Source organism: Oryctolagus cuniculus, chromosome 11 (assembly GCF_051225735.1).
Source record: "Oryctolagus cuniculus isolate XC-2025 breed Fujian yellow rabbit chromosome 11, ASM5122573v1, whole genome shotgun sequence".
Taxonomy (NCBI): domain Eukaryota; kingdom Metazoa; phylum Chordata; class Mammalia; order Lagomorpha; family Leporidae; genus Oryctolagus; species Oryctolagus cuniculus.
This window is the reverse complement of record NC_142877.1, coordinates 2,638,114-2,663,859: the sequence shown is the minus strand read 5'-3', so window position 1 is coordinate 2,663,859 and position 25,746 is coordinate 2,638,114. Positions and strand designations below refer to the sequence as shown.

At 34.9% G+C, this 25,746-nt stretch overlaps 1 protein-coding gene across 10 annotated transcripts in view; it reads right to left on the bottom strand.

The window, feature by feature from the left end:
- Positions 1–315: 315 nt before the first annotated feature.
- Positions 316–25,746, bottom strand: part of SYCP2 (synaptonemal complex protein 2) — a 66,047-nt gene continuing 40,616 nt past the window's right edge. For 5 of the 10 annotated variants that reach the window (XM_070051356.2, XM_089306952.1, XM_070051358.2 and 2 more), the window contains 19 exons: positions 23,332–23,459; positions 22,542–22,578; positions 19,413–19,483; positions 19,268–19,325; positions 18,379–18,428; positions 17,908–17,965; positions 17,359–17,521; positions 14,273–14,310; positions 13,630–13,800; positions 11,820–12,018; positions 10,336–10,535; positions 5,501–5,591; positions 4,821–4,970; positions 4,193–4,305; positions 2,791–2,885; positions 2,574–2,673; positions 2,144–2,202; positions 1,917–1,995; positions 316–1,801 (listed from right to left, as the gene is read on the bottom strand). In XM_070051356.2, the coding sequence (XP_069907457.2) occupies positions 1,712–1,801; positions 1,917–1,995; positions 2,144–2,202; positions 2,574–2,673; positions 2,791–2,885; positions 4,193–4,305; positions 4,821–4,970; positions 5,501–5,591; positions 10,336–10,535; positions 11,820–12,018; positions 13,630–13,800; positions 14,273–14,310; positions 17,359–17,521; positions 17,908–17,965; positions 18,379–18,428; positions 19,268–19,325; positions 19,413–19,483; positions 22,542–22,578; positions 23,332–23,459 (1,950 nt within the window). In that variant the 3' untranslated portion in view covers positions 316–1,711. Of the gene's footprint in view, positions 1,802–1,916; positions 1,996–2,143; positions 2,203–2,573; positions 2,674–2,790; positions 2,886–4,192; positions 4,306–4,820; positions 4,971–5,500; positions 5,592–10,335; positions 10,536–11,819; positions 12,019–13,629; positions 13,801–14,272; positions 14,311–17,358; positions 17,522–17,907; positions 17,966–18,378; positions 18,429–19,267; positions 19,326–19,412; positions 19,484–22,541; positions 22,579–23,331; positions 23,460–25,746 lie in introns of those variants that run through there. The other 5 variants (XM_070051359.2, XM_070051360.2, XM_070051362.2 and 2 more) reach the window with 5 other exon arrangements.

Below are 25,746 nucleotides of genomic sequence, written 5' to 3'. Positions count from 1 at the left end.
CATCATTTGATATTATAGCAGAGCTATTACTCTTGAAATAGAAATCCCATTACTATATCAATAAATCTTAACTGATGCTAATGACTGAACAGAACTAAGATCAAAAGGATTTTCTTCTGCTTACCTTGACTAAGAAGCCACTTTAGCGCTATATTTAAGTACTGGCATTATTCAAACACTTTGCTACCATTAAATAGGCAAAAGATGGTAAAGGCCGCTTAGTGTCACATTTCAAGTGTCTGACTACAGAAAGATGTTCCTTGTTCCAGTGTTCATAAAGAGGAAAAATGTTTTAGGAAACAATTTTATGATGATTATTTGACATAAGCATTTATTTCAACTTTAGTATATTTGAAGCAAATCAAGTATACACACATCTTTATAAATTAACAAAATATTTCAATTAATACTAGGAACTTAACAGTCTGCTTGTAAGTTAAGACTTCTACATTGAATTATACAGGCAGCATAGTAACATCCATTTAGTGCTCCCAATACACCGGAGCCACAAATGAGCAAATGTCTGCCACACTGGGCCCAGAGCCCCACCTACCACTCAGGTGAACATTTCAAGTCAGGGATTTCCTCCTTTTCTAATGGTGGCTAAATTTTATTACTTGTATACTCTGAATTATTAAACAAAATTTTAATCCTTTATTATATATGTAGTCCAAAACTATTAATTTTAATGTATTATGTAATTTATTAAATACTCTGAGTATAGTTCATTATATTTGCTTAATACAAATATTACTATAAAAATCAGCCAACTTTTATTTGATTTCTCAAGACATCCTCTGTAAAAAGTAGTATCACGCATTTAAGTTTGGAAGTTTCTACAAAGGTACATGAGTGAGGTGCGCATTGTTATCTTTGTAGGACTACTCTGTCATTTCCTCAATTATACACAAGAAATAGATAAACATTGGTAACAGATTTCACACGTTAATATTTTTCACGTGCCATGAATAATGACATCAGTCCTCTGCGTACATTAAGAAGCTCCTCTTCTTGCTATGGTCAAAAAAGTTACACAGATTTTATATTACCACTGTAAAACCATGAAAGAAAAAAAATTCATTTTGAAACAACTCCTTTCATAAAAATCTTATGTACCAGTGCTCATTCAACCGTGTCTCCCAGGAAGAATTCTCTGACCATCAGTGATGTTTAAGGGAACAATTGAGACAATGCCTTCAATCTTTTAAGTCAATGAAATGGTAGAATCAAAAGAGCAATGCAAATAAGAGGCTAGAAAACAATTTCAGTAAGGGTCAGCCTTGTCAAACTAACTCAGCCACAACATGCTATTCCATAGTGTTTCAGCATATTGAGGGCCTATTAATATTTTGTAACAATTATTATATCCTATATACAAAGGTCACTGCTAAAGTGTGCTTAAACACGCTTCCATTTTCTGAGAAAACCTGGTCACTTAGAGCAGCACCTTGAGTACCTCCTGGGATTACTTTTCTCTGTGAATGCAGTTGCTGGTCTTACTGGTTGGCCTGTGGAAGGTCAACTAAATTTTTCTCTAAATCTAAGTAATTAAAGTCTTGTCATCCAAATGGACAATAATTCTTTCACTGAATTATGTGGCCTTTCTTGGTAGCTTTGTCTTGCCCTGCCTTCTGAAGACATTGGCGGCAGTGCATACATAGGGTTTAGATCTAATGCGAAGAATTTCCCATTAAAAGATATAAAAGCATAATTATTCCACTTGAAAAACAGATAGCTGACTTGCCATTTCCTGGAGAAGTCTCCCTTGTACCTCTTTCATGTTTTGTTTCATCAAACCCATCTGTAAATAAATAATTTCCTCCATGAAATTTTCAGTTTTTACAGCAAAAGACAAGCTCGACTAACCAATATGAAATTACCACAAAAGATTACATATAGTAGTATAAACTTTATACCTCTGATGTGAAAATAGTTTCTTCATGATCAGTGTGATGAAAGACATTTTTATCCAATGAAGTTTTCAAAAGATGAAATCTAACAAGTAAAATAATGAAAGTTACCTTTGTACTTGTCAGGAATTTAGATTACTATAAAATAGTGTATATATCAAAGTGTCAATAAAAAGTTGGTAATTTAAAGATGTAATTTTACAGATTCCAGTCACTAAAAATGTAACACTAACCTCTGCTGTTCACTTTTTTTATATGTTCTGTACTTCTGAAATAACTTTTCCCAAAAGACCTAAATTTTGGGATACAAAAATTAGTTATACTTTAACATGATTAAAAATTAAAATCTGAATGAATATTTCTCTTATTCCAAATTTTAATAAACAGCTTGGCTATATGCTAAGAATATTTGATACCATGCATTCTTTCAGATAAAAAATTTAATTGTCTGATTTTTCCCTTTTTATAAAAAGATATTCATCATAAAATTGTTTGTAATTTGTGTGTATAGATGAAGCTGACCAAAAGCCTAAGCTGAAACCAAATTATGTTGTAATGAACAAAAGCTTTAGGATGTGTTCTCAGTGAAGAAAGGAAATGAAAGTTTTTCTAAGTGTAGCTCTTTCAAAACTAGATTAACATTAAATTCTTAGAAACACAAACCACATATTCCTTCTCGAAATCTTTTAAAGACTGTGAATCTTTTTCAAAATTCTTCAGCTCTTCTGTGATGATGAATTGGAATTTATCAATTTTTTTAAGCCTATTCAGAAGGAAATAAAAAAAATTAAGACTATGGCATTTAGAACATGTATTCAGGACATACTTATTCACACACACACAACAGTCAGCAATCACAGAACAGGTTGTTATTACAGACCTATGTTCCTGAAGTTGATGGTTGATTGTTTTCAGATGTTGCTGGATGATTTTCCAAGAATGCTTAGCAAAAAATTCCACTGCTCTATTTCGGATCTGAAAAACACTCATTTTAACTTAAAATATCTTTACAATAAATGACCCAACCAAGAATATATCAAGACCAAAGCCTTTCTTGGCCGGCGCCGCGGCTCAATAGGCTAATCCTCTGCCTGCGGCGGCGCCGGATTCTGTCCCGGTTGCCCCTCTTCCAGTCCAGCTCTCCGCTATGGCCGGGAGTGCAATGGAGGATGGCCCAGGTGCTTGGGCCCTGCACCTGCATGGGAGACCAGGAGGAAGTACCTGGCTCCTGCAACTTGCTGGCCACGGCGGCCATTGGAGGGTGAACCAAAGGCAAAAAAGGAAGACCTTTCTGTCTCTGTTTACTCTGCCTGTCAAAAAAAAAAAATTAGAAAAAAAGCCTTTCCCATGAAAATAGGTAAGTAAGGACTTAGAAAACTGAAAAATTAAGAACTCAGTTATTTTGACTGAAGTTTTAATAAACTCAGAACAGTGCCTAATTCAATCAGTATGGCTTTGAGGGCTAAGTTGTTGACTGTTTTCATAATACATTCTACAGTATTTACAAAAATGATCATAATTCCATTCAAGGGCACAGTGTAAAAGTCACAAATTTTTTTGGCCATTTTTTCACAAAACAAATTCACATCTAACTACAGATGCTTAATAGGATATATAAATCAGGGCTTCACTATTTAGATTAGGTTGATCTTGGACAAATAAAATAAAAACAATATATGCAACTTTATAATTTCAAATCTTACCCCTAAATAGAAGAAAAACAAAAGCAAGAGATGGAGTTAATAATCTGTGCTGAAAATATTTTATTCAAAGAAGGTTATAAAGGAACTCTCTACTCCAAATAGAAAGATAGGTGACAAAACATTAAGAATTTAAAATTGTTTTAAAACACATTTTTGCATATGTAATCTCACTGGAGCATGAAAAACTAAAGATACAGAAGTACAGACTGGCATAACAAAGTGAAACAGGACTGCTCTTACTGTAGTTGCTTATCCTTTGTATTTTATTATACTACCATCCTGCACTGTCACCTCTGACACAAAAAATCTTAAAAAGAGTAAGACATGAAGAGAAAATTTTGGGGAAAATAAGAAAAAAAAAATCATAGGACCCAAAAGAAAATAAAGAAAAATACAGAATGTGAATACAGATTTTAGAAGTGACAAACTCAGCTGAAAATAATCATTATTCCAATTTTTCACAAAGAAAGTTGAGTGTCTAGATATGTTGCCAGAGGATCTGGCAAGCCAACAGGCTCACAGAAAGTGTGGCAAAATATTTTATTAGGTATAAATCATAATTTAAAAGTGATAACTCACATGAATCTTCTTAGATTCTGAATTCATTTTCCCTATACCTGAAAATTCACCTTCCCAGTTCTCCACAGGAATAAAAAAGTCACTTAGTGATGATGGAGAGACACTTTCAGACCCTAAAAAAAGATTTTCAGCTAAAGTTAAAATATGCTTATTTTAGCCTTGTCATTAGGTTGAGATTATATTTAATCTTATTTTCAGATCCGGATAATCTAAGGATTATGAAATGAAAAGGCAACACTAATTTAAAACTGAAATTATTGTGTGGCATGGCTATTCAGGCAGAAATTCTGACTCTTAACAGAGTACTTTGAGATTATTTTTTAACTGATTGACTACTTCCATGTTACTTGTTAGCATAAGTATCTAGTGACACAAATGCATCAGTAGTTCATACTCCAGTAAAACTTTAATGTAGTATTAAGTTATAGAATGACAAATGAGATCTCTGCATATAGAAGACCTTTATTATATCATCCACATAAAGTGAAACTTGTATAAAAAATCATCTGTCTTGTGTTTATTCAAAGTTGTCTTTACAAACAAATTTGTTTTGTGGATGGAGTCATTCAAAATTAAGAAGCCTCCTTCCAAATAATTGCATTTTGACACAGGCTGTTGATCTACCTACTTTTGTAGGGGCGACGATCTGCACTTTCAGTTTTACACAATTTCTTGGGAAGCAAGTTTACTCTTTTTTCTTCTTCCATTTCTACTTCATTGGAGTTACTTAGATTATCTCCTATGTACATTCGTTTGCGACTAAGATGTTGAACGGGGCCTTAGGAAGAGTTAAAAAACATAATAATGGATGTTTTGAATAAAAATTACAGCAATTTTTAGTTTATTATAAGTATTTTGGGGGCTGGTACTGTGGAGCAGTGGGTTAAGCCACCATCTGCAGTACCAGAATCTCATGGGGCATGGGTTCAAGTCCTGGCTGCTCCACTTCCAATCCAGCTTCCTGCTACTGTGCCTGGGAAAGCAGTGGAAGGATGGCCCAAGTGTTTGGGCCCTGCCACCCACCCACATGGGAGATCTGGAAGAAGCTCCTGGCTTCAGCCTGGCCCAAACCCTGGCTGTTGCGGTCATTTGGGAAGTAAAACAGAGGATCGAAGATCTGTCTCTGTAACTGTGCCTTCTAGATAAAATAAAAAACCTTTTATCGATGAACTTTTTTAGGTAACTATGTTAAATTCTGCTTAGTCTTCTTTTTGACATAACATTGCATAATAATGGTATGACTTCAAATACAGAATTCCTTTAGATGAAATTTTTTTTTTTTTTTAAAGCAAGCCTATGACTACAAACCTGATACATGAGTAGTGCCACTGGGCATGTCAAACAATGTTTTCTCTCTTTCTTCATTAGACATGGATGTTGGAGATGATACATGGCTTTCCTAAAAACACATTTAAGAAATTAGATTAAAAAATACTGTAAGTACTCTTAGATTCACCTTTGGCTATCTTTCTCAAACCCTAGAGACGGTAAATTTCGAATGTCATTTTTTTTTTCAGTTTTGTTTCTATTCCTTCCTTTTCATCTGTAACATATGGCCTAATAGAATTTAATAAAATCTAGATAACAGTAATTTCAGGATAGATTTTTGAACTATTTCCACTTTTCAGCTTCTCCTTATATAGCTTTTCATGTCTTTGAGGCCATGAAAAGGAGCCATAGAAAATTAGAGTTTATATTCTGAATACATCTTTGTTCCATTTTGCCTTTTAGTAACTTTTACTTAGATTACCTCTCTTTCATACGCTTAAATCTAGCTCAAATCCCAGTATTCTCCAAGCTGTAAAATTCTGTCTTGATACTCTGTAGTTTTCAGTTTATTCTTATTTTTATTAGCAGACCAATGGGTTTTCATAATGGCAAAAAATTCGAAATTTTATAGGGATCAAATGAAACCAGAAGATGCCACAGCCCTTACTGGAATGCCTGGGGTTTGAGTCTCCTCTCTGCTCCCTGTTTCAAGCTTTTCTGCTAATGTATACCCTGGGAGGCAGCAGGTGATGGTCAAGTAGCTAGGTCAGTGTGATCCTCATGGAAGACCTGGAAGGAGGTCCTGGCTTTGGCATGGCCCAACCCTAGCCGTTGCAGACATTTGGAGAATGAATCAGTGGATGGGAGACTCATTCTCTCTCCCTGCCTTTCAAATAAAATTTTAAAAATCATGAAACCAGAAAGTCCTAATTATGATTATAAATACATTAAGTCTGGGGTGCAAGAACTATATCATCACTATTCTAATTTTTAAAGTTTTAGTTTTTTTGGTATGATGCTAGTCTATGTACTTCAGATGATAAAAACTGAAAAGTCTTGAAATATTACAGCTACTACTAAAGACCACTAACCTGAGTAATCTGATTTTTTTTTTTTTTTTTTTGACAGGCAGAGTGCACAGTGAGAGAGAGAGAGAAAGGTCTTCCTTTGCCGTTGGTTCACCCTCCAATGGCCACCGCGCTGCTGCCGGGACAACGCGCTGATCCGGAGCCAGGTGCTTCTCCTGGTCTCCCATGGGGTGCAGGGCCCAAGCACTTGGGCCATCCTCCACTGCACTCCCAGGCCACAGCAGAGAGCTGGCCTGGAAGAGGCGCAACCGGGGCAGAATCCGGTGCCCCGACTGGGACTAGAACCCGGGGTGCCGGTGCCGCAGGCGGAGGATTAGCCTAGTGAGCCATGGCGCCAGCCAGTAATTTGATTCTTAAGAACCATCATAGTTTAAGAAAATTTGAAAGCTGTACTATATTACCTCTCTTGCTTTGTACATGATTTTCACTGATATTTGGAGATTCAATTTCCATAAACTGTTTTTCTGAACTATAACTGCGTATATCTGAATATCTGTAACCACTCTGTATTTCTTGTGAATAGAAAAAATACAAATTCCCTGGTACTTTCACAACAGTATTCTTAGTTGGAGTATGCCTGGGCTATGAATGAAGACATAGAATCTCAAAGAAGTTAGACAACTTTTTAAATCCAAAAAAGGATATATATAACAAGAAACATAAACCAAACTACTTAGATGTTGAGGGAATCAGTAACTCACTACTAAAATTCAACATTCATTCACAATTTTTACAAAGCACTTAGAAAAGAACACTATAGATAAGGATGCCTGATATTATAGTTTCCATGCTCCAGAGGTCAAAGTCACCTTTACAAGAAAAAGAACAATTGAATTTCAGGGATTGGAAGAGAAAATGCAAAAATTATCATGAGTAACAGATATGAGATGGCTTATATAGAAAATCCAGAAGACTCTTCACAAAAACTTACGGAATTTAGCAATCTTACTGGATATAAAAGTCAGTAATTTTTCTATACAAAATTAAAAAAAAAACAGAAAATAAATTTTTAAAAAGTATTTGGGGTTTTTTAAAAAAATGGAAAGAAAACTCATAAGAGATTTAGGAATTAATATAGTAAGGAAGATTTGGCAAAACTTTGAAGGAAGTAAGACTAAAAAAAGGAGAGAAAAATGATGTGTGGATGAAAAAGGTCAATACTAATGTTGAGAAATAGCAGTATTCCATTAGACAAATTCTAAAATTTAAAGGAATGAGTAATGGCCAAGAGAACTGAGGTAAAAGAATGGGGCATATGTATGTGAAATACATGATAAATGTGAAACTACAATAATGAAAGCCAGTGTGGGATTACACTATTTTACTGGCCTGTTTATGTTTGTGTTAAAGTAGGCAGACTCATGTGATCATCAAGGCTAAGGCTGAATTAGCAGTATTCTATTCATGATGTTGCACTAATTCTCCATCCATATACAAAAAGTCCAGAAAAACTGAAAAATCAAAAACTAAACATTTTTACAAGGAAGATGTTTATGTTGAGTGACCCAAAATATTATTAAATTTTATTATGATATCATTTGATGTAAGGAAATTTTGGATTTAACTAAGATACATATTAGAAAATAATATTTGCATTATTTGTAACCAATAGTTAGATATCCAGAATTCCTACAAATTTATAAGAAAAATCAAATGCAACTGAAAATTAGAAAACATTAACTGACAATTAACAAAATGGCTAAAATACATAAAGTATTCAATGATGTAGTTAATCAGCAAAATGCAAATTAAAGTAAAACATAACTTCACATTTGTTGAATGTAAGCTTGTACAACTACCTTATAAAGAAAAATTCAACACCTTAGTCAGAGTGAACAGTAAATAGGGAGGAGAACAATGCACAAATTACAAGTAAAATTCTATCTAGCCCAGAGTAGCATCAGTGAAGGTGGAGTTTACCTAGGTTCAGAGATTTGCCAAGTGGGGTACTGAAGGGACTGAAAGATTCAGGGAACAGCTGGTGTTGTTAAAGCCCCAGCCTCTCCCCACCCCCCCCCCCACCTCCCTCACCCCCCTGCTTTCTCTGCTGCTCCACTGCTAATCCAGCTACCTGCTAACAAGCTCGGGAATAGCAGAAGATGGCCCAAGTGTTTAGGCTCCTGCCACCCACTTGGGAGACCCAGATTGGAGCACCTGGCTCAGCACTGGGCATTGCGGCCATCTGGGGAGTGAACCAGCAGATGGAAGCTGTCTCCCCCCCATAATTGACTTTCACAATAAAATAAACAAAGATTCAGGGAAACTAAGGATAATACAGCACACTGACAAAGGAGCACAGGATGTAGTTTAGTGGAAACTAGTTTTCCAATTATGGTCTGTAGAGACTAGAAATGCAGCCTTGCCTTTGCCTAGGCAAGTGTTTAGACCTCCTATCTCTATTTTAAAGACAGCATAGTTCCTCTTTGACCTAACTTACTGAGAGTTTCCTGTAAGATTTTGTTTCAAAAATATTCTGTGAAGACTACTAGCTTAAAGGAATAAAAGGACATTAAAATTCTCTAGAAATACAGAGTCTTCAAAAACTTCATGGAAAATGTGTATTATGAAAACTATGGATTCTAAAAATTATTTGCACCAAAGTCAACCTCTTAATTTTTCCATGAACTTTTTGAAGTAACCTCATGAAAGGGCACATTCAGTTCAAAGTGGTAGAACAGGAGGTTGGCTATTTTATATCTCTATCAGTTTATAATAACAATCATTAGTTCTATCTTTGTATATGCAAAGGTTATCATATCAAAAGAAAATATTTGATGATTTACTATATATCAGATACTATATTTTTCATTGCCCCATTTTACATGAGTACACCAAACTGCAAAAAGCAAATAGTGGAGCCAGCATTTAAATCCAATTTTGTCTGACTCAACACTCAGACTCCTTCAGTTACAGTACACTATATGAATGTATTTGTCAGTTCTGCAACTTTGTCACTACTTCAAAATTGTCCAAATAAGCCATATTTACAATTCAACCAAGAATGAGGTGAACGTTAGTTGGAGGGTTTGTGAACTGGCACAAAACTATCCAACTTTTCTAAGAAGCAGAAAGCAGAACTCAAAATACAAGACTACTCTTAATAAAAACAAATATTTTAACTACCTGCTCACTCATGTTATATCCTAATTGAGTCCTATACTCAATGTCATTCTTTCAGGACTTTCAAACATACCTACATATTAAAATGAAATGCCTGGGCCGGCCCTGTGGCATAGAGGGTGAAAACTGTTTTCAACTATGTTCTTTTCAGTGTGCTTCGTCAACATGTGATTTTAGTAATTAAAGATTACAGACTTTGAATTATGGTGGAATTGCAAGGAAATTGCAAGGAAATGCCTACATTGCAGGAATAAAGCTAGACACATTTAAGAAATGTATGTCGTTTTGATGAGTAAACAGACATTACTCATTTGGAAGAGATCATTCCTGTAACAAAACTTTGTCATCTCTATGTTTTCATGTTAATATGATATTAATACAAAAGGATTCAATGTAGTTCATAGATACAATTCTAAGAATATAATGCACAATGTGTTGTCATGCCATAATATTCTTCCTCCTGTATACCTATACAGGTGTCCATTAGGTCCATTGAGGCTAGGAACTGTATTTTGTCTCCCTTCCCAACTTAAAAGACCAAATCCAAAACTTTAAGTAGACTAGCAATGTGTATTTAATATTAAAGGCTAAGGAGTTACCACCTTCCGATATAGCTAGTAAAGAAAAAACATATGTATATATATTTATACACAGAAACATTCTTACCAAAAACAGTGGTTGTGGAACTGGTGAGCAGCTTTGATTTGCACATAAATTTTTTTCATTGTTTTTAGCTGAGTTTACAGGACCTCCAACTCCACTGTTACTGTTTAAGGATTCAGATGAAGTTTTTGGATAAGGTGATATAGAGTTTGTTACATAGTCATAATCCTGAGTAAAATCCCTTTCTGTTCCTTTCTCTATACCTATATTGCCCCATAAAACACAAATAAGAAAACAGATGTCAAGTGTTATAATTGACGTCTGCTTAGAAATAGCAAGATCTAAAAAAAGTTTATCAAATTCTCAAATATTGGCTAAATTTTAAAAAGGAAAGCTTTCAATATATTAAGACCAGACTACGTTGAAGATATTTTATGACTTTGAAAGATGAATTTAAAATGTACCTGTAAGAACTTATGAAACATTTTCAAGTAAAAATATCTACAGTATAATATGAACTATATAATGGTCAACATAAGTATTATCTTGAAATTAAAGTCAATTATGTTATATATTGAAGTCCTAGATTTTACGATTGGCAAAGGGTCTGGAAATCATGTGGTCTAAGTCCCTCATATAAAAATGAGGAAATTCATTGCTGAAATAAGACTCATAAGTGAATCTCAGAATTTTCAGACAAAATTCAGGGCATGTACATCTTTCTTCTGATTATGTGCTTATCTGAAGTGACACTGGACTGAGCATCAGGAAAATAAATTTAAAGGAAATATCTGTAAGTTAACTGATTTAAGTCTTAAATTTTAACTGAGATCACTAAAATTTAGAAATGCTTTAAAATATCCTTCCAAGGAACTGAAAATGATATAGAAGTACAAGCTTGTTCTTAGTTTCTATACCAGAAAGATACATATAAGTCAGAGTTCCCCCCAAAAATGTGATTTTTACTTTACCAATTTATTTTTAAATAAAAGCAAAACCTCTACTGTTTATTAAGGATAATCCCCTGTGGGTCCACAGAATGATCTTTATGTTCAACATACTCATCAGTGATTTATAAAAAGGAAAAAAAATGGGAATCTCCATAATTATTAGGTTATCAAATGTATTTAAGCCAAATTAACAATCAAGTTACTAGCAGTAACTACTGTAAAAATAAAGTTTCAGGGGCAGTCATTTAGCCTAGTTGGTTAAGATATCCACATCCCATATTGTAGTGTCTAGGTTTTAGTCCTGGGTCTGGCTCCCAAGTCCAGCTCCCTGCTTAAGACGACCCTGGGCGACAGTGATGATGGCTCAAATAATTGGGTTCCCACTAACTGGGAGACATGGATCGAGTTCTTGACTCTTGGTCATGCTGGCATCTGGGGAGTAAACTAGCAGATGGGAGCTTTCTCTGTCTCTAATAAAAAAGAAATAAAAATGAATTTCATCCATCTTAAAATATACCCCCTCAAAATTAGTCTTCAGATTCTATTTTCATATAACTATAGAAAATTGTTACTCAGGGAAAATGAAATCATACTGACATCTCATTACTTCTATGGATGATGGACTCCCAGATAAAGACACAGGAGGTAAGGCAGGGCTACTGTCTCCTAGAGGAGGTTTAAGCCAAGACGAGTTGTTCCATCCTTTTGACAGTTCCTTGTGTGTTTCAGCACAGGAGACTTTCTGTCGTTTCTTTGGCACCTTCCTGGTTTTGAGTCTGGAATGGATATTCTCCTCCTAAATGAATCAATAACTTTTAAATTACACTTGAATAAAAATATTCATACTTGGATAGCAAGGGCCTATAAGTAAATGAAAGATTTTTCCCATACAATAGAAGGCATAAGACAAATTCACCATATAATAGACTAGTAAGTTATAAAAAATAAAGAGAATACATAAAGGTTCAAAGAATATGATTGTATCTCCTTTGGGAAAACCAGAAAGAATTCCTAGATTTCAAGGAACTTCAGATACTCAGGAGTTTGTGAAGAAGGTGGTGAGAAGAGAGACTGGACGAGGAAGACTGCTGACATCAGCGAAGGAAGTTGAGACGCACAGGTCTTATCTGGATAGTCACAGATCACTATCTGTCTAGCTACATACTGGGAAGAGTTATAATCTTGGAGAAACATTTTGATGCTCTCAATGTCAGAGTAGAAATATTTTTTAGGTTTTGATTGATGAAGGAGGCATGAGAGGTGGCTTGGAAAGACTAATCTGATGATATGTATGGCAAATTAAATAAGAAATGACAGAAAATGTGAAGATCAGTTATAAAGCCCTTTTAGTCTCCAGGTAAGAGATAACAAAGTTACAAACAAGGAGAAAAGAGAGTTTAAGGACTTTAGAAGTCAGCACAGTGGGGCAAGCATTGTGGTTCCGCAAGTTAAGCCACTGCCTGTGATGTCAGCATCCCATGAGTACTGATTCCAGTCTCAGATGGTCCACTTCTGATCGCGCTCCCTGCTGGTGCACCTGGGAAAGTAATTAAAGATGGCCCAAATACTTGGGACTCTGCCACCCAGGTAGGAAACCAGGATGGAGTTTCAGGCTTCTGGCTTCTGCCTGGTCCAGCCCCAGCTATTGTGGCCATTTGGGGAGTGAACCGGCAGATGGAAGCTACCTCTGTCTATTACACTATGCTGATTTTTTTTTTAAGAATTATTTTTACTTATTTGAGAGACAGAGAACTCTCTTTAGCACCAGATTCTCTGGGTCCAAATCCTAGCTCAATCATATTTCCTACCTGTGTGACCTTGGGCAAATTCATCTTCTCTTAAGCTTCAATTTTCTCATTTGTAAAATGGGATGACAATAACACTAGTTACACCTAATATTACTTATACATTTAACTTCCTAAAAATCTCAGTGAGTGCTTCACATAGGAGCTGACACATTGTTAAGTGCTATGTGTGTGTTGCAAATTCTATAAACATTATTTTAAAAGGCTTTTAAACACAAGTAGCAGGAAATCTGTAACACTAGGAGATACAGGAGAAGTCAGGGATGGGCACACGTTGGGCAGCATGTGGGAAGAAACTCAGACAATTTTTGTTCAAGAGGAAGAGTCACACTTTCCAGCAGGCTGTATTTCACTGAAGCATAATTTTAAAAAGATCATGCACTTTTAAGATAGTATCTTTGAAATAGTAAAGTTACAATTTTGCTAGAGTAATATGTCTGTTTATAACACTAATGTCAAATTATTACAAAGTTTAGCAATACACTGCCTGAAAACCAAATTTTCTAAAGACAATCTTAAAAAGGTACAATATAAATTTGACATTTTTACAAAAACACACATATGTAAGACTCTTAGGAATTATTAATCTGAATTCTATTTACCTTTACTAGTAATTTTTCTTTACATGAATGTGAAGATTCTTGTTCACTCTCTGATTCTGAATTTGAGAGGTCTTTATAATTTTTTTTGGTTTTTGTTGCTCTTCGTGGAAGTCTGGTTCTCCGATCTGGAACTGTTACATCTACCTTTTTGGTGATGTTTTTACTCTGTTCCTTTAGAAGAAAAATTCGTGATTATTAGTATTATTGTATACTCATTTATATAGTAATATATAACTATAATATAAAGAAATATAAACTATTATAAATTTGTCATGGTGACAATATACACACAATATATTTTAGGAATATAAAATATAAAAATATAAAAAGAAAAGATTGGATTTTTATCTTCCCATTCTACTTGTCTTTGCCACTTTTTTATCCCTATCATTAAACCTAGAGGCCTGATATATATATATATATATGTATATAACTTAAATAAAAGGAAAATCAAAATATCTAGAATTAGAGTAAACCAGATTCAAAACAAAGCCAACATGTTTCAAAACAACAGAAGAGAACATGTGCAAAGGCAGTAACAATTATGGAAAAGAAGTAACTGATAAGGACATTAAAATTATGAGAATTATTTTTACATGACAAGAAAAAATTCTAAAGAATGCATGAACACAAACTTGTTTACCATTTTAGATCGTGACTGTCCCTTATCCAAGGATGGTCCTGCAATTGGAAAATATGGCTAGATTTTTCAGAGACAAGAGCTAGCATTAAATTTCAGAACATTTCTACACATATCAATTTAAAATAATAAAAATCACAAAATACACATTTTGGAAAAGCATTTGTTAGCACTTAATGAACCTCCCTTTATATGGCTTTAAGCCACAAGGATACAGACATCCCTTACATCCTAATCGATGACAGAATGCTTTGAGCACTTGTACTTCCTCAAACTTCATAGTAACCTGATTATACCACATCATTTATGGGAAAGACACATTTTAAATTCATCTGTAACGTTTCAAGAATTGCTAACTTTTACTGTATAGTGTTTGATATATGAATTGCCAATTTCCTTTCTTTTATAAAACTTTTTAAGCATAAAATATTTATGACCTTTAATACCACTCAGTTTAAGAACTAGTTCATGAATAACTTTATATATACGTGTGTGTGTGTGTGTGTGTATACTCTTGATCTCCATATTCCTCCACACTACTCCTGATGAAAGGCAATAACTATCCTGAATCTGTTTTATTCATGTGCTTTTTAAAAAGTTGTATTTCAAAGTTTTACCTCTCTAAATATAATGAACTTTATAAAATGTACCATGTAATAGTTATGATTTGCTTTTCCCACACATCATTGTATTTCTAAGATTTATCTGCCCTCTTGATAAAAGAAAAAGGAACAGGACTAAAGCTATTAAGAACATCATCATTCTCAATATTCTCTCAAGCCATAGAAATGAGATTATCTAAGCCAAGAAAGCAAAGCATTTCTGGAATAAAGGCCCTATAATCCTGGCAATAAGCCAGCTCTTATTTTTTTTAAAAAAGATTTATTTGAAAGGCAGCGTTACTGAGGGGCAGAGAGAGTGAGATCTTCCTTCTGCTGGTTCCCCAGGCAGCTGCAACAGCTGCAGCTGTGCCGATCCGAAGCCAGGAGCTTCTTCCAGGTCTCCTATGTGCGTTCAGGGACCCAACCACTTGGGCCATCTTCCACTGCTTTTCCAGACCATAGCAGAGATCTGGATTGGAAGTGGAGCAGCCAGGATTTGAACCGATACCCATATGGGCTGCTACTGCTATGCCAGAGTGCTGGCCCCCAGCTCATACAAATTAACAACTTTTAAACACATCCATTTAAATAATTTACACAGAAGTTCAATTTTGTAAGTACTTACTGATTATACTATTCTGACCTCTGCCTGAGCTCTCTCATCTGCTTAGTACTATGCATGTCTTTACTTACACATCTTTGCACTAGGCTGTAAGCTCCCCAGCAACATGTGAATCTTCTATTTTTCCCTGACTTACAATACAGTTTCAAAATCTAGACTCCATGATCAAATCCAGCCTTCACCTTTCACTATTTTTCCACAAATAAAAACTATGTTCCAGGGCTGGTGCTGTGGTGTAGTAGGCTAAGCCGGCATCCCGTAGGGGTGCTAGTTCAAGTCCAAGCTGCTCCTCTTCCCATCCAGCTCTCTGCTAATGGCCTGGGTAAGAAGTGGGAGATGGTCCAAGTGTTTGAGCCCCTGCACCCGTGTGAGAGACTAGGAAGAAGCTCCTGGCTTCACATAAGCCCAGCTACAGCCGTTGCTGCCATTTAGGGAGTGAGTCAGTGGACGGAAGACCTTTCTCTGTCTCACCTTCTGTAATTCTACCTCTCAAATAAATAAAATCTAAAAAAAAAAAAAAAGTTCCAACCACCCCAACACTGTACTGCATTCCCTGAATCCCACTATGTTATTTTATATTTCTGTCTCTTTAATATATGATATTCCTACTGCTTTTTTTCTCATGCATCTGGTTCTGGAATCACCTGTTTTCAAGATTCAGTCTCATTTTTAAACACTGGCCAACATTCACTTCTATCTCTACTTTTACTTATTTTAAACCAAACCACCGTCCCACCCCTACTACACAAGTCACGACTGGTTTTTATCATGAAATAAAAACGGATTTCCTTAAAACAAACATTAACCTAATTGAAAAGCATAGAACTGTCTTGAGTCTTCTTCTAAGAATGGAATATATAAAATATTTGTTTTATCAAACATTAAAATTGATGTTCATCTATGAAAAATAGTGATTAAAACTTACACCTGAAACTCTTACCCAATTACAAGTGATTCACTTAAAAGATATTTATTTATTTATTTGAAAGTTATAGAGAAGGAAAAACACAGAGGGAGATCTTCCATCTGCTGGTTTACTCCCCAGATGGCAGATGACCAAAATGGCCAGGGCTGAAGCCAGGAGCTTCTTCTGGGTCTCCTACATCTGCTGCTTTTCCCAGGGTATCAGCAGTGAGCTGGCTGGAAAGTGGAGCAGCTGAGACATTAACTGGAATCCAAATGGTATGCCAGCATCGCGGCTAGCAGCATTACCCACTGTGCCACAACACCAGCCCCCAGATGATTCACTTTCACAAAGAGCAGAAACCACTTTCTAGGAAAACACTTCATGGAACACTAAGGCAAAAAAAAAAAAATAAAAAAATAAAAAAATAAAAAAAATAAAAAAAATCCACCAAGGAAATTGCTTTCCTTTTGATATACTGTTATTGCATCTATGAATTCCTAGAAGTACATGTGTGTCTTAGATGCAGCAGGCATATAAAATATTGAGAAGTGGAAGTGTGTGTGTGTGTGTGTGTGAGCAGATGTAGGTTAGTGTTGAGGTCCAGACGTTGTTTTGTTTAAGGGTGTGGATTCATGAGCATTTAGTACATTATTCACATTAACGAGCTAAATAATTGAGTAAGTGGCCGGTGAATATACAAGTGATGAGAATACACCGTGAATCAATGGTGATAAATCACATTTTCTATCCTTAATGTCCTAAAGAAAAGTAATTCAAATTATGAGTATAATCTTATTACTAAAGTAATAAAAAGGTAACCACTGTTTTGTCCTATTCATAAGAGTATGCTGTTTAACAGTCTATGTGCAAAAATGCACTTACCAACCAATAAAACAGTTCATATATAATTGAAATGGCAAAATCATTTCCAACATTCCTCTAAAAAGTAATTTCTTACTTGATTTCTGACTCTTCTTCACATTTTTATTTCTGCTATAGTCTATTAGCTGTGGTTTTGATTTTGGTTCTCTTAGCCAGCTAACATCAGTCTTGCTGTCATCCCATCTGCATTCTGTCTCAGTATCACTAAAGAGATTTTTCTTTTCTTGATTTATTATAACCTTTTTTATAAAGAAAAAAGATCCTTGAAATAAATGAAGACGTGTATATGTCTTATATGTCATATAAGGTAAGCTAAGCCAAAACATACCCCAAAATTCAAAAACTAACTTCTCATTTAGCATACCACAGAGCATTAAATCAGGCAATGAGGTTTGCATTTTGGTGTTGGTATTGTTAATTAAAAGTTAAGTCAAAAGATCTTACTTCTAGATGTAACAATACTGTGAAATAAAATAATTATTAATGATGACAATAGGGATTACATAAGAACATGGGTGATCTCTGAGGAATAAAGTTTTAAACAACTTGTTTCCATTCCTTGAGAATATTGGGTTTTTAAAATTAATAAATACTGTGTTATATACATTAGGGCAGTATAACTTACTCTTTTATCTCTTGTTTTGAGAGAAGGTTCAAGTTCATCATCATTCCTTAAACCTACCCTTAAAACAAAAATATATATAATTTTAAAATATCATTCCATGTTTATTTTCTTATGGCAGCATGCATTGGACAACTAAATCTGAGTTTTCAGTCTTTCACTAATTAGCCATGTAATTCTGTCCAGGTCATATAATTAACTGAGGTCAGAAGATTAGAACAACATGGTTAGATTAAAAGATTACTAAATGTTTTGGGTTTTATGGATATAACTAACATCCAAAGTGCAGAGAATTTGCATATTAATTTTAAAAGTAAATGCTGAAGTGACAAAATCATAATGGGAGTGACTGTGACTAACATTTTTATTCCTTCTTATACGTTAAAACTCTTATAAAAAATAGACTAAGACAATAAAAAGAAAACATGAACATGTATATTTAATTTAATCTATCCAAATCATAAAAACACCTACAGTTTTGTTGAATTATCCACACATGTTTCTCGAGCTTGAAATTCTTGGATCTACATTGAGAATGAGCATTCAAAATAAAAAGAACAAAAAGCTTTTAGTGCCAAAATAAGGTAAATAAAAAGAAACATAAAATCTACTTTTGTATTACTTAAAAGAATCCTACAACTTTATAGCATTATGTACTTTTAAGAATATAGGCCGGCACCGCGGCTCAATAGGCTAATCCTCTACCTTGCGGCGCTGGCACACCGGGTTCTAGTCCCGGTCCGGGCGCCGGATTCTTTCCCGGTTGCCCTTCCTCCAGGCCAGCTCTCTGCTGTGGCCCAGGAGTGCAGTGGAGGATGGCCCAAGTGCTTGGGCCCTGCACCCCATGGGAGACCAGGAGAAGCACCTGGCTCCTGCCTTCGGATCAGTGCGGTGCGCTGGCTGCAGCGCGCCAGCCGTGGCGACCATTGGAGGGTGAACCAATGGCAAAGGAAGACCTTTCTCTCTATCTACTCTGCCTGTCAAAAAAAAAAAAAAATATATATATATATATATATAATATACTGAAAACAAAGTAAATCAGATTATGTGTTTTAAATTTATTGTGTCAATAAAGAAAGTTGTTTTCTTAATAGTCGTAAGTCCTCCTACCCCTCCTCTCACAAGTTACTTTTTCTCTCTTAGTCCAAGAAAGAGAAAGAAGTGGATAAGGGAGGGGAAAAAGGAAGAGAGGGAAGAAGAAACCTTGATGAACCTTGGCTGGTTATCAAAATAGATTATGTTTTTAAAATTTTAAAGTACATCTAAAAGGGGATGCAAATAAAAAAATATACAACCTAGTTCCTGCACCTTAAATATAAAATACTGAATAATTAAATTTGAATTAAATTGATTTATAGCTTACTCCAAGTTTTATAATAGGCTCATCAGCTCCATTCAAATTAAAATTGTAAACATCATTCCTGTGAAAGTTAAAACAACCATTAGCTCCAATATAGAATGTTAATCTTTTCAAATATGAATAAAAATACTAATGAAAAGTTACTTACAATGGGCATTCAGAAGAAACATTAACAAAAGTAGTCTTCAGTTTTCTGTAACTTTTTTTCTGAACCTTTTCCTAAACAAAAGATGTTTACATAACTTTAAACTATGTGTAAATAACAAATGCAGTTTATATGCATTTTCCAGCTATTCTTCCACTAATATAAATCTAGCACCTGTAACATTTTCTTTGATGTAAATTAAATGAAAATACACCCAAAAGAAATCACTATCTTATAAAGATATCTATACTCCATGTTCATTGTATCGTTACTCCCATAACTAAGATGACCTAAATATCTGTGGATGAATAAGCAAATTCTGATAGATATACATACAGTGTAATATTCAGCCTCAAAAATGGAAAGCGGTTACTGCCATGCTCGATTATAGTAACCATTTCATTTTTGTATATCATCATGCTATATACCTTAAATACAAGTATATACAATAGGAGCCAGCGCTGTGGCATAGTGGGTAAAGCCGCTGCCAGCAGTGCTGGAATCCCATATGGGTGCTGGTTCAAGTCCCATCTGCTCCACTTCCAGTCCAACTCTCTGATAATGGCCCGGGAAGCATTAGATGGCCCAAGTCCTTGGGCCCTTACACCCGCCTGGGAGACCCAGAAGCTCCTGGCTCCTGGCTTCGGATCGGTGCATCTCCAACTGTTGTGGCCAACTGGAGAGTGAACCAGCAGATGGAAGACCTCTCTCTCTGCCTCTCCTTCTCTGTGTAACTTTCAAGTAAAATAAAATAAATCTTTTAAAAAAATACTTATGAGTTAAATACATGTGCTAACTAAAAATACTGTAAATCTTAGAATGTTGATATCCTTAATAAACTGACATTGATATAGAGATATAGATATAGATAAATGACCTCTTACTAGTATTCTATAAAAGCTGAATTTTTGTTATACTAGAATCACAAAAAGTATGCTTCCTACTTTTATTTGGACTTCCATTTGCTTTAGACTTTTTTTTAAAAGATTTAATTTGAAAGGCAGAAATAGTGAATGAGAGAAGAGACAGAGATCTTCCATCTGCTGGGTCACTTCCCAAATGGCCACAATGGCCAAGGCTGGGCCAAGCCAAAGCCAGGAGCTTCTTCCAGATCTTCCAAGCAGGTGCAGTAGGCCAAACACTTGGGCCATCCTCGGCTACCTTCCCAGGCATACTAGCAGGGAGTTAGATCGCTGGATCAGAAATGGAGCAGCCGGGTCTCAAACTAGTGCCCAAATGGGATACCTGTGCCATCAACAGCAGTCCTACCTGCTAGGCCACAGTGCCAGTCCCTGCTCTAGGCTCTTAAATAGAAGACTTTCGAGAAGCCAAGGCTTACGTAAAAAATTTATGGGAAAGAATAAAAAATGTATCAAAAACAAAATTAAGCTTCTTCATGTTCCTGACAATTGAAATATATGCAACCTGATCAAAAACACTGATGCTAGAAAAGTTAAATATTTAATGTTTTATTAAATTTAAATGATTGTTTATTCAATAACACTAATTACTGATAAAAATAATCAGATTAATTTAATACCTAGTAAGCCAGAAAAAGTATAATTTAAAATTTTAACTTTGATTTTATTTAATTTTTTGTGCTTTTATATTATTCTAAAAAAGTTTCTCTCAATATAGTATTACTCCTTGATCACTTATCTGACACATCTTTTCCAGTATGATTTTGCCAGTGTATGCTACATGGTACAGAATAAAAATAAAAAAAAAAAATGAGCAGCAATGTTAAAGAAGATATGCAAATGAAAGTAAAGGTATTATAAAACAAAGATGAGTAGAAATGTTATAGAAGATACAAAGATGATTCAAACAAGTTTATACTGTAGAAAAAAAGAGCAAAAAACCTGCAATAATGAATACCACAAAAAGGTAAAAAAATATTGTACAGATGCAGTACTTGCCTATTGGGTTTTCTAACTCGGGGTACTTTGAAAAATTTTCATAACGAAAAAAGACTGAAACAAGGGTTGTAAAGAGGAATAAGGTTATGCTTATCAGAAAAGAAGGTGGGGAGCTAGCGCTGTGGTGTAGTGGGCAAAGCCGCAGCCAGCAGTGCCAGCATCCCATATGTGTGCTGGTTCAAGTCCCAGCTGCACCACTTCTGATCCAGCTCTCTGCTGTGGCCTGGGATAGCAGTAGAAGATGGCCCAAGTCCTTGGGCCCCTGCACCTGTGTGGGAAACCTGGAAGTAGCTCCTGGTTCCTGGCTTTGGATTGACGCAGCTCTGGCCATTGCAGCCAACTGTGGAGTGAGCCAGCAGATGGAAGACCTCTTTCTCTCTGCCTCTAACTCTGCCTTTCAAATAAATAAATATTAGAAAGAAAAGGCAGGAGAGCTTGTAAAATCAGTTCAAAGTTCTTGAGAGAGAGAGAGAGAGAGAAAGAGAAAGAGAATTAGGAAAGTATTAGGGAAGACAATTTATGGAACTTCAAGTTACCATGTTTCCATTAAATGAGACTTATCTAGAAAACTAATATTAAAATATAAGTCTTTTAAAGGGACTTGTGAGCCAATCTATGTCTCCACTTAATTCAATGAGCAGCATAGACTAAACAAGGTTTCTGGACAAAAGAATGCCATGATAAATGCTGTGTGCTTTAGAAAGAAAAAAATTTGCTATTGAATGCAATTAATGGATTGAAACATGAAATACTAGAGGCAAAAAAAATTACATAAAAGGTATTATAACAATCCAGGCATTACAAATTAGAACTGAAACTTAGTATAAAATAGGCATAGATAGCAAGATTCAAGATGAATTTACAGAGTGAACTTCAAACCTTGATAAATTAAATGGACAAAGGAAGTTTAACTGATACTGTAAGCCTGTGTGAATATTATTTTAAGACAAAATACTAACTTTAGAAGGATAATTGTCAGAAAAGGTGAGATCAAGCTAAAAATACAGTGATAAGAACATACAAAATCATGTATAAAATTATTGTGCTCATATATGTAAAACAACTTTTTGAAAAACAGAGGGCTAAGGGTATTAACAATATTATGAAAACATTAAATTTAATTCCATTTTACCACTCTTCTAGTTCAGTGTTTATAGTCAAATATCATTAAGGTTTACTGTAGGTTTGGTGAAGTAAAATAAGTGACACCTACCTTACAGTGCTGTACATTGGATGTGTTTGGAAAATCACTATAAAAAGATTGACAAAATTTAAGAAGCAATTAAATGTCAGCATATTTCCCACAAAAGCCATTTTATATAAGGTGAGACACTTGGGTCACTAAATCTATATTCAATGTGCTGTAAGTAACAGAAATGTGACAATACTATAGTTAGGCTGATATTTTTGCAACTTCACTTATGCTAAATAGCATCTATGATAGCTATTTTTAAGTTCTATTATTAATGCAGGAGGATATGCCAAACAACAGAAGATGAATGGTTCTGTCATGAGAGTCATTTTTTCATGGCGTAAGGTTAGAATTCATTTCTATTTGACTACATTTTTAATCAGAATTAATGCTAAGATTACAGATAAGCATTATTTAACTTATAACTCATTTCATTTAAATTTCATGTTTTATTACATAGATTTAAATACATTTACTCATAGATTTAATACAATTCTAAAAATGCCTATATCCTAAAAATTTTTGAAACAATGTTTTATCAATAAGGTGTTTGTAACACTTTATAAAATGTAATCAGACATTAGAATAGCAAATTTCAAATTTAGTTTCCTTTCTATTTTATTTAAATAGCTACTATTCATAAAATAATAAGTAACTGTTTTCTACTGGGAAGTTACATTATTTGAATGTATTTAAAACCTTTAATTTTGTTTCTATTTTTAACTGACAAAAATTGTACATAACCTCTTAAAAACTGTATAATACTTTAGCTGTGTATGTCAAATAACATGTCTAAAATTTATGAACATACCTGTCAGTCAATGACTCCTTTAATTTTCTTGAGGACCTTATGTCATCTTTAGGTTTATATTTCTTATTAATTTGGCTTATTAAGGATTCTGCTGCATCGGTAAATCCTTTCCCTTTTGACTTTCCTCTCTGAAATAATTTAGTTACATTAAAATTCTACCAGTTAACCTTCAAAGGAAAATAAAGACTGAAAATAAATTAAAAAAAAATCTGGCTGTATTTACACTTTGAAAAATAATCAGAAATTAATGTTTGATTTTGTACCACAATAAAACACAAGTCTTTTAACAGACACAACTGTCCGGATTGATCTGTAGAATTTTTAAGTTTCTGTACATAAGAAAAAAAATGCCAGTTCTTAGGAAAATGGAGATATCACTATTAACATGGATATTAAAAAGAAAGGAATATTATGAACCTTCCCTGTCCACGATTTGATAACCTAAATGAAATGGATCAATTCTTTGAAAGATACAATACCAAAGATCATTTAAAGGGAAATAAGATTATCCCAACAGGCTTTTCTCTACTAAAGAAATTGAATCTACAAATAATCTCCCAAAGCACAAGGTACCAGGCCCAGATGGGCTTACTGGTGAATTCTACCCAACATTTAAGGAAGAAATTACACCAATTCACCACAATCTTCTTGAAGATAGAAATGGGGGAAATATTCATCCAATAAAGCCAATATCACCCTAGTGACATAACCAAAGATATGACCAGAAAAAAAAAATACTGCAGACCATTCTTTCGCATGAACACAGATGAAATGAAATGAAAGAGGTCAATATGAAAAGGCTGTTTACTGTATGATTCCAATTACATAGCATCCTGGAAAAACCAGAACTAAAAAAGATAAATGTCAGGAGTTTTGTGGGAGGGATCCATAGGTAGAACACAGGGGAAGTTTAGGGAAGTAAAACTATTCTGTATTATACTGTAATAGTGGATTTGTGTACTGTGTTATTTGTCACAACACAGAATATACAACACAGAGTGAATTGTAATGTAAACTATGAACTTCAGAGTAGTTTGTCAATTTTAACAAAGACAACACACTAATTCAAGATGTTAATAAGGGAAACACTTTGCACTCAAACCGGAAACTGCTCTAAGGACTAGTCTTAACTTTTTAAAATGTAAAGATTACAAAATAATAATTATTGGCACGTCACACAATGTAGTTTTTAAAAATTCCAACAGTATCCTGAATTGATATATTTTTCTGGATATCAGAATTATGTAAGTTTTAGGTTGTAGTAAAACAGATATAGCATAAAGTTTACTACTTGAAACATTTTAAGTTAGTGTTTTTATATATAATAGGTAGTAGACTATCCCTTCTTGAGATTATCAAGGTAAAGACATTAAGACTGGGTTTACATGGCTTGATAAAAATGTAACAAAAATGAACGTCTGATACTAATATGATTTCAGAATGTCCATTATAACTGGATCCAGCCTGGAAAATTCCTATCACTGAGCTACAGGGATTCTATTGCTCTAGGATGATGCAGTAAATATAAGGAAAGAATAAGACAGATAACCACGTTATAGAACAATGATCCAAGGAATTGGTTGGACATCCTGTGTAATGATATAGGAAGTGACCCTATGAAATTGTTCTGAAGAGAACTTCTGAAAACAGGAAGCTGATTTTTTTTTTTGACAGGCAGAGTGGACAGTGAGAGAGAGAGTGAGAGAGTCAGAGAGAGAGTCAGAGAGAGAGTGAGAGAGAGTGAGAGTGAGTGAGTGAGAGAGAGAGAGAGAGAGAAAGGTCTTCCTTTGCCATTGGTTCACCCTCCAATGGCCGCCGTGGCCGGGGCGCTGCAGCCGGTGCACCGCACTGATCTGAAGTCAGGAGCCAGGTGCTTCTCCTGGTCTCCCATGGGGTGCAGGGCCCAAGCACTTGGGCCATCCTCCACTGCACTCCCTGGCCACAGCAGAGAGCTGGCCTGGAAGAGGAGCAACTGGGACAGAACCCGGCGCCCTGACCGGGACTAGAACCCGGTGTGCCAGCGCCGCAAGGTGGAGGATTAGCCTACTGAGCTGCGGCGCCAGCCTAAAAAAACTTTTTAAAGGAGGCTTGTCAAAACAAATAATGTTCAATTATGTATAATAATTACAAGTTTTCTATTAAATATTTGTACGTTGACATGGTTTAATGCACAATCATTTTAGCTTACTCTAGTAATTTGGCTATCCATGTGTTAACAACATTGCAGAACATAAAGGAATATAAGAGCCTAAACCTGGGATTATTTTTGAAACAGCAAAAGAAAATTACATTATTGGAAGTGGAAATGTATTCTGATTAAACTTTTGTTATTCACATCTTGATAGCAATGACAAAAAGACTGATAGCTATTACAACAATAACCTGTTTAGTACAAGTGTGATGCCGAGTACTACA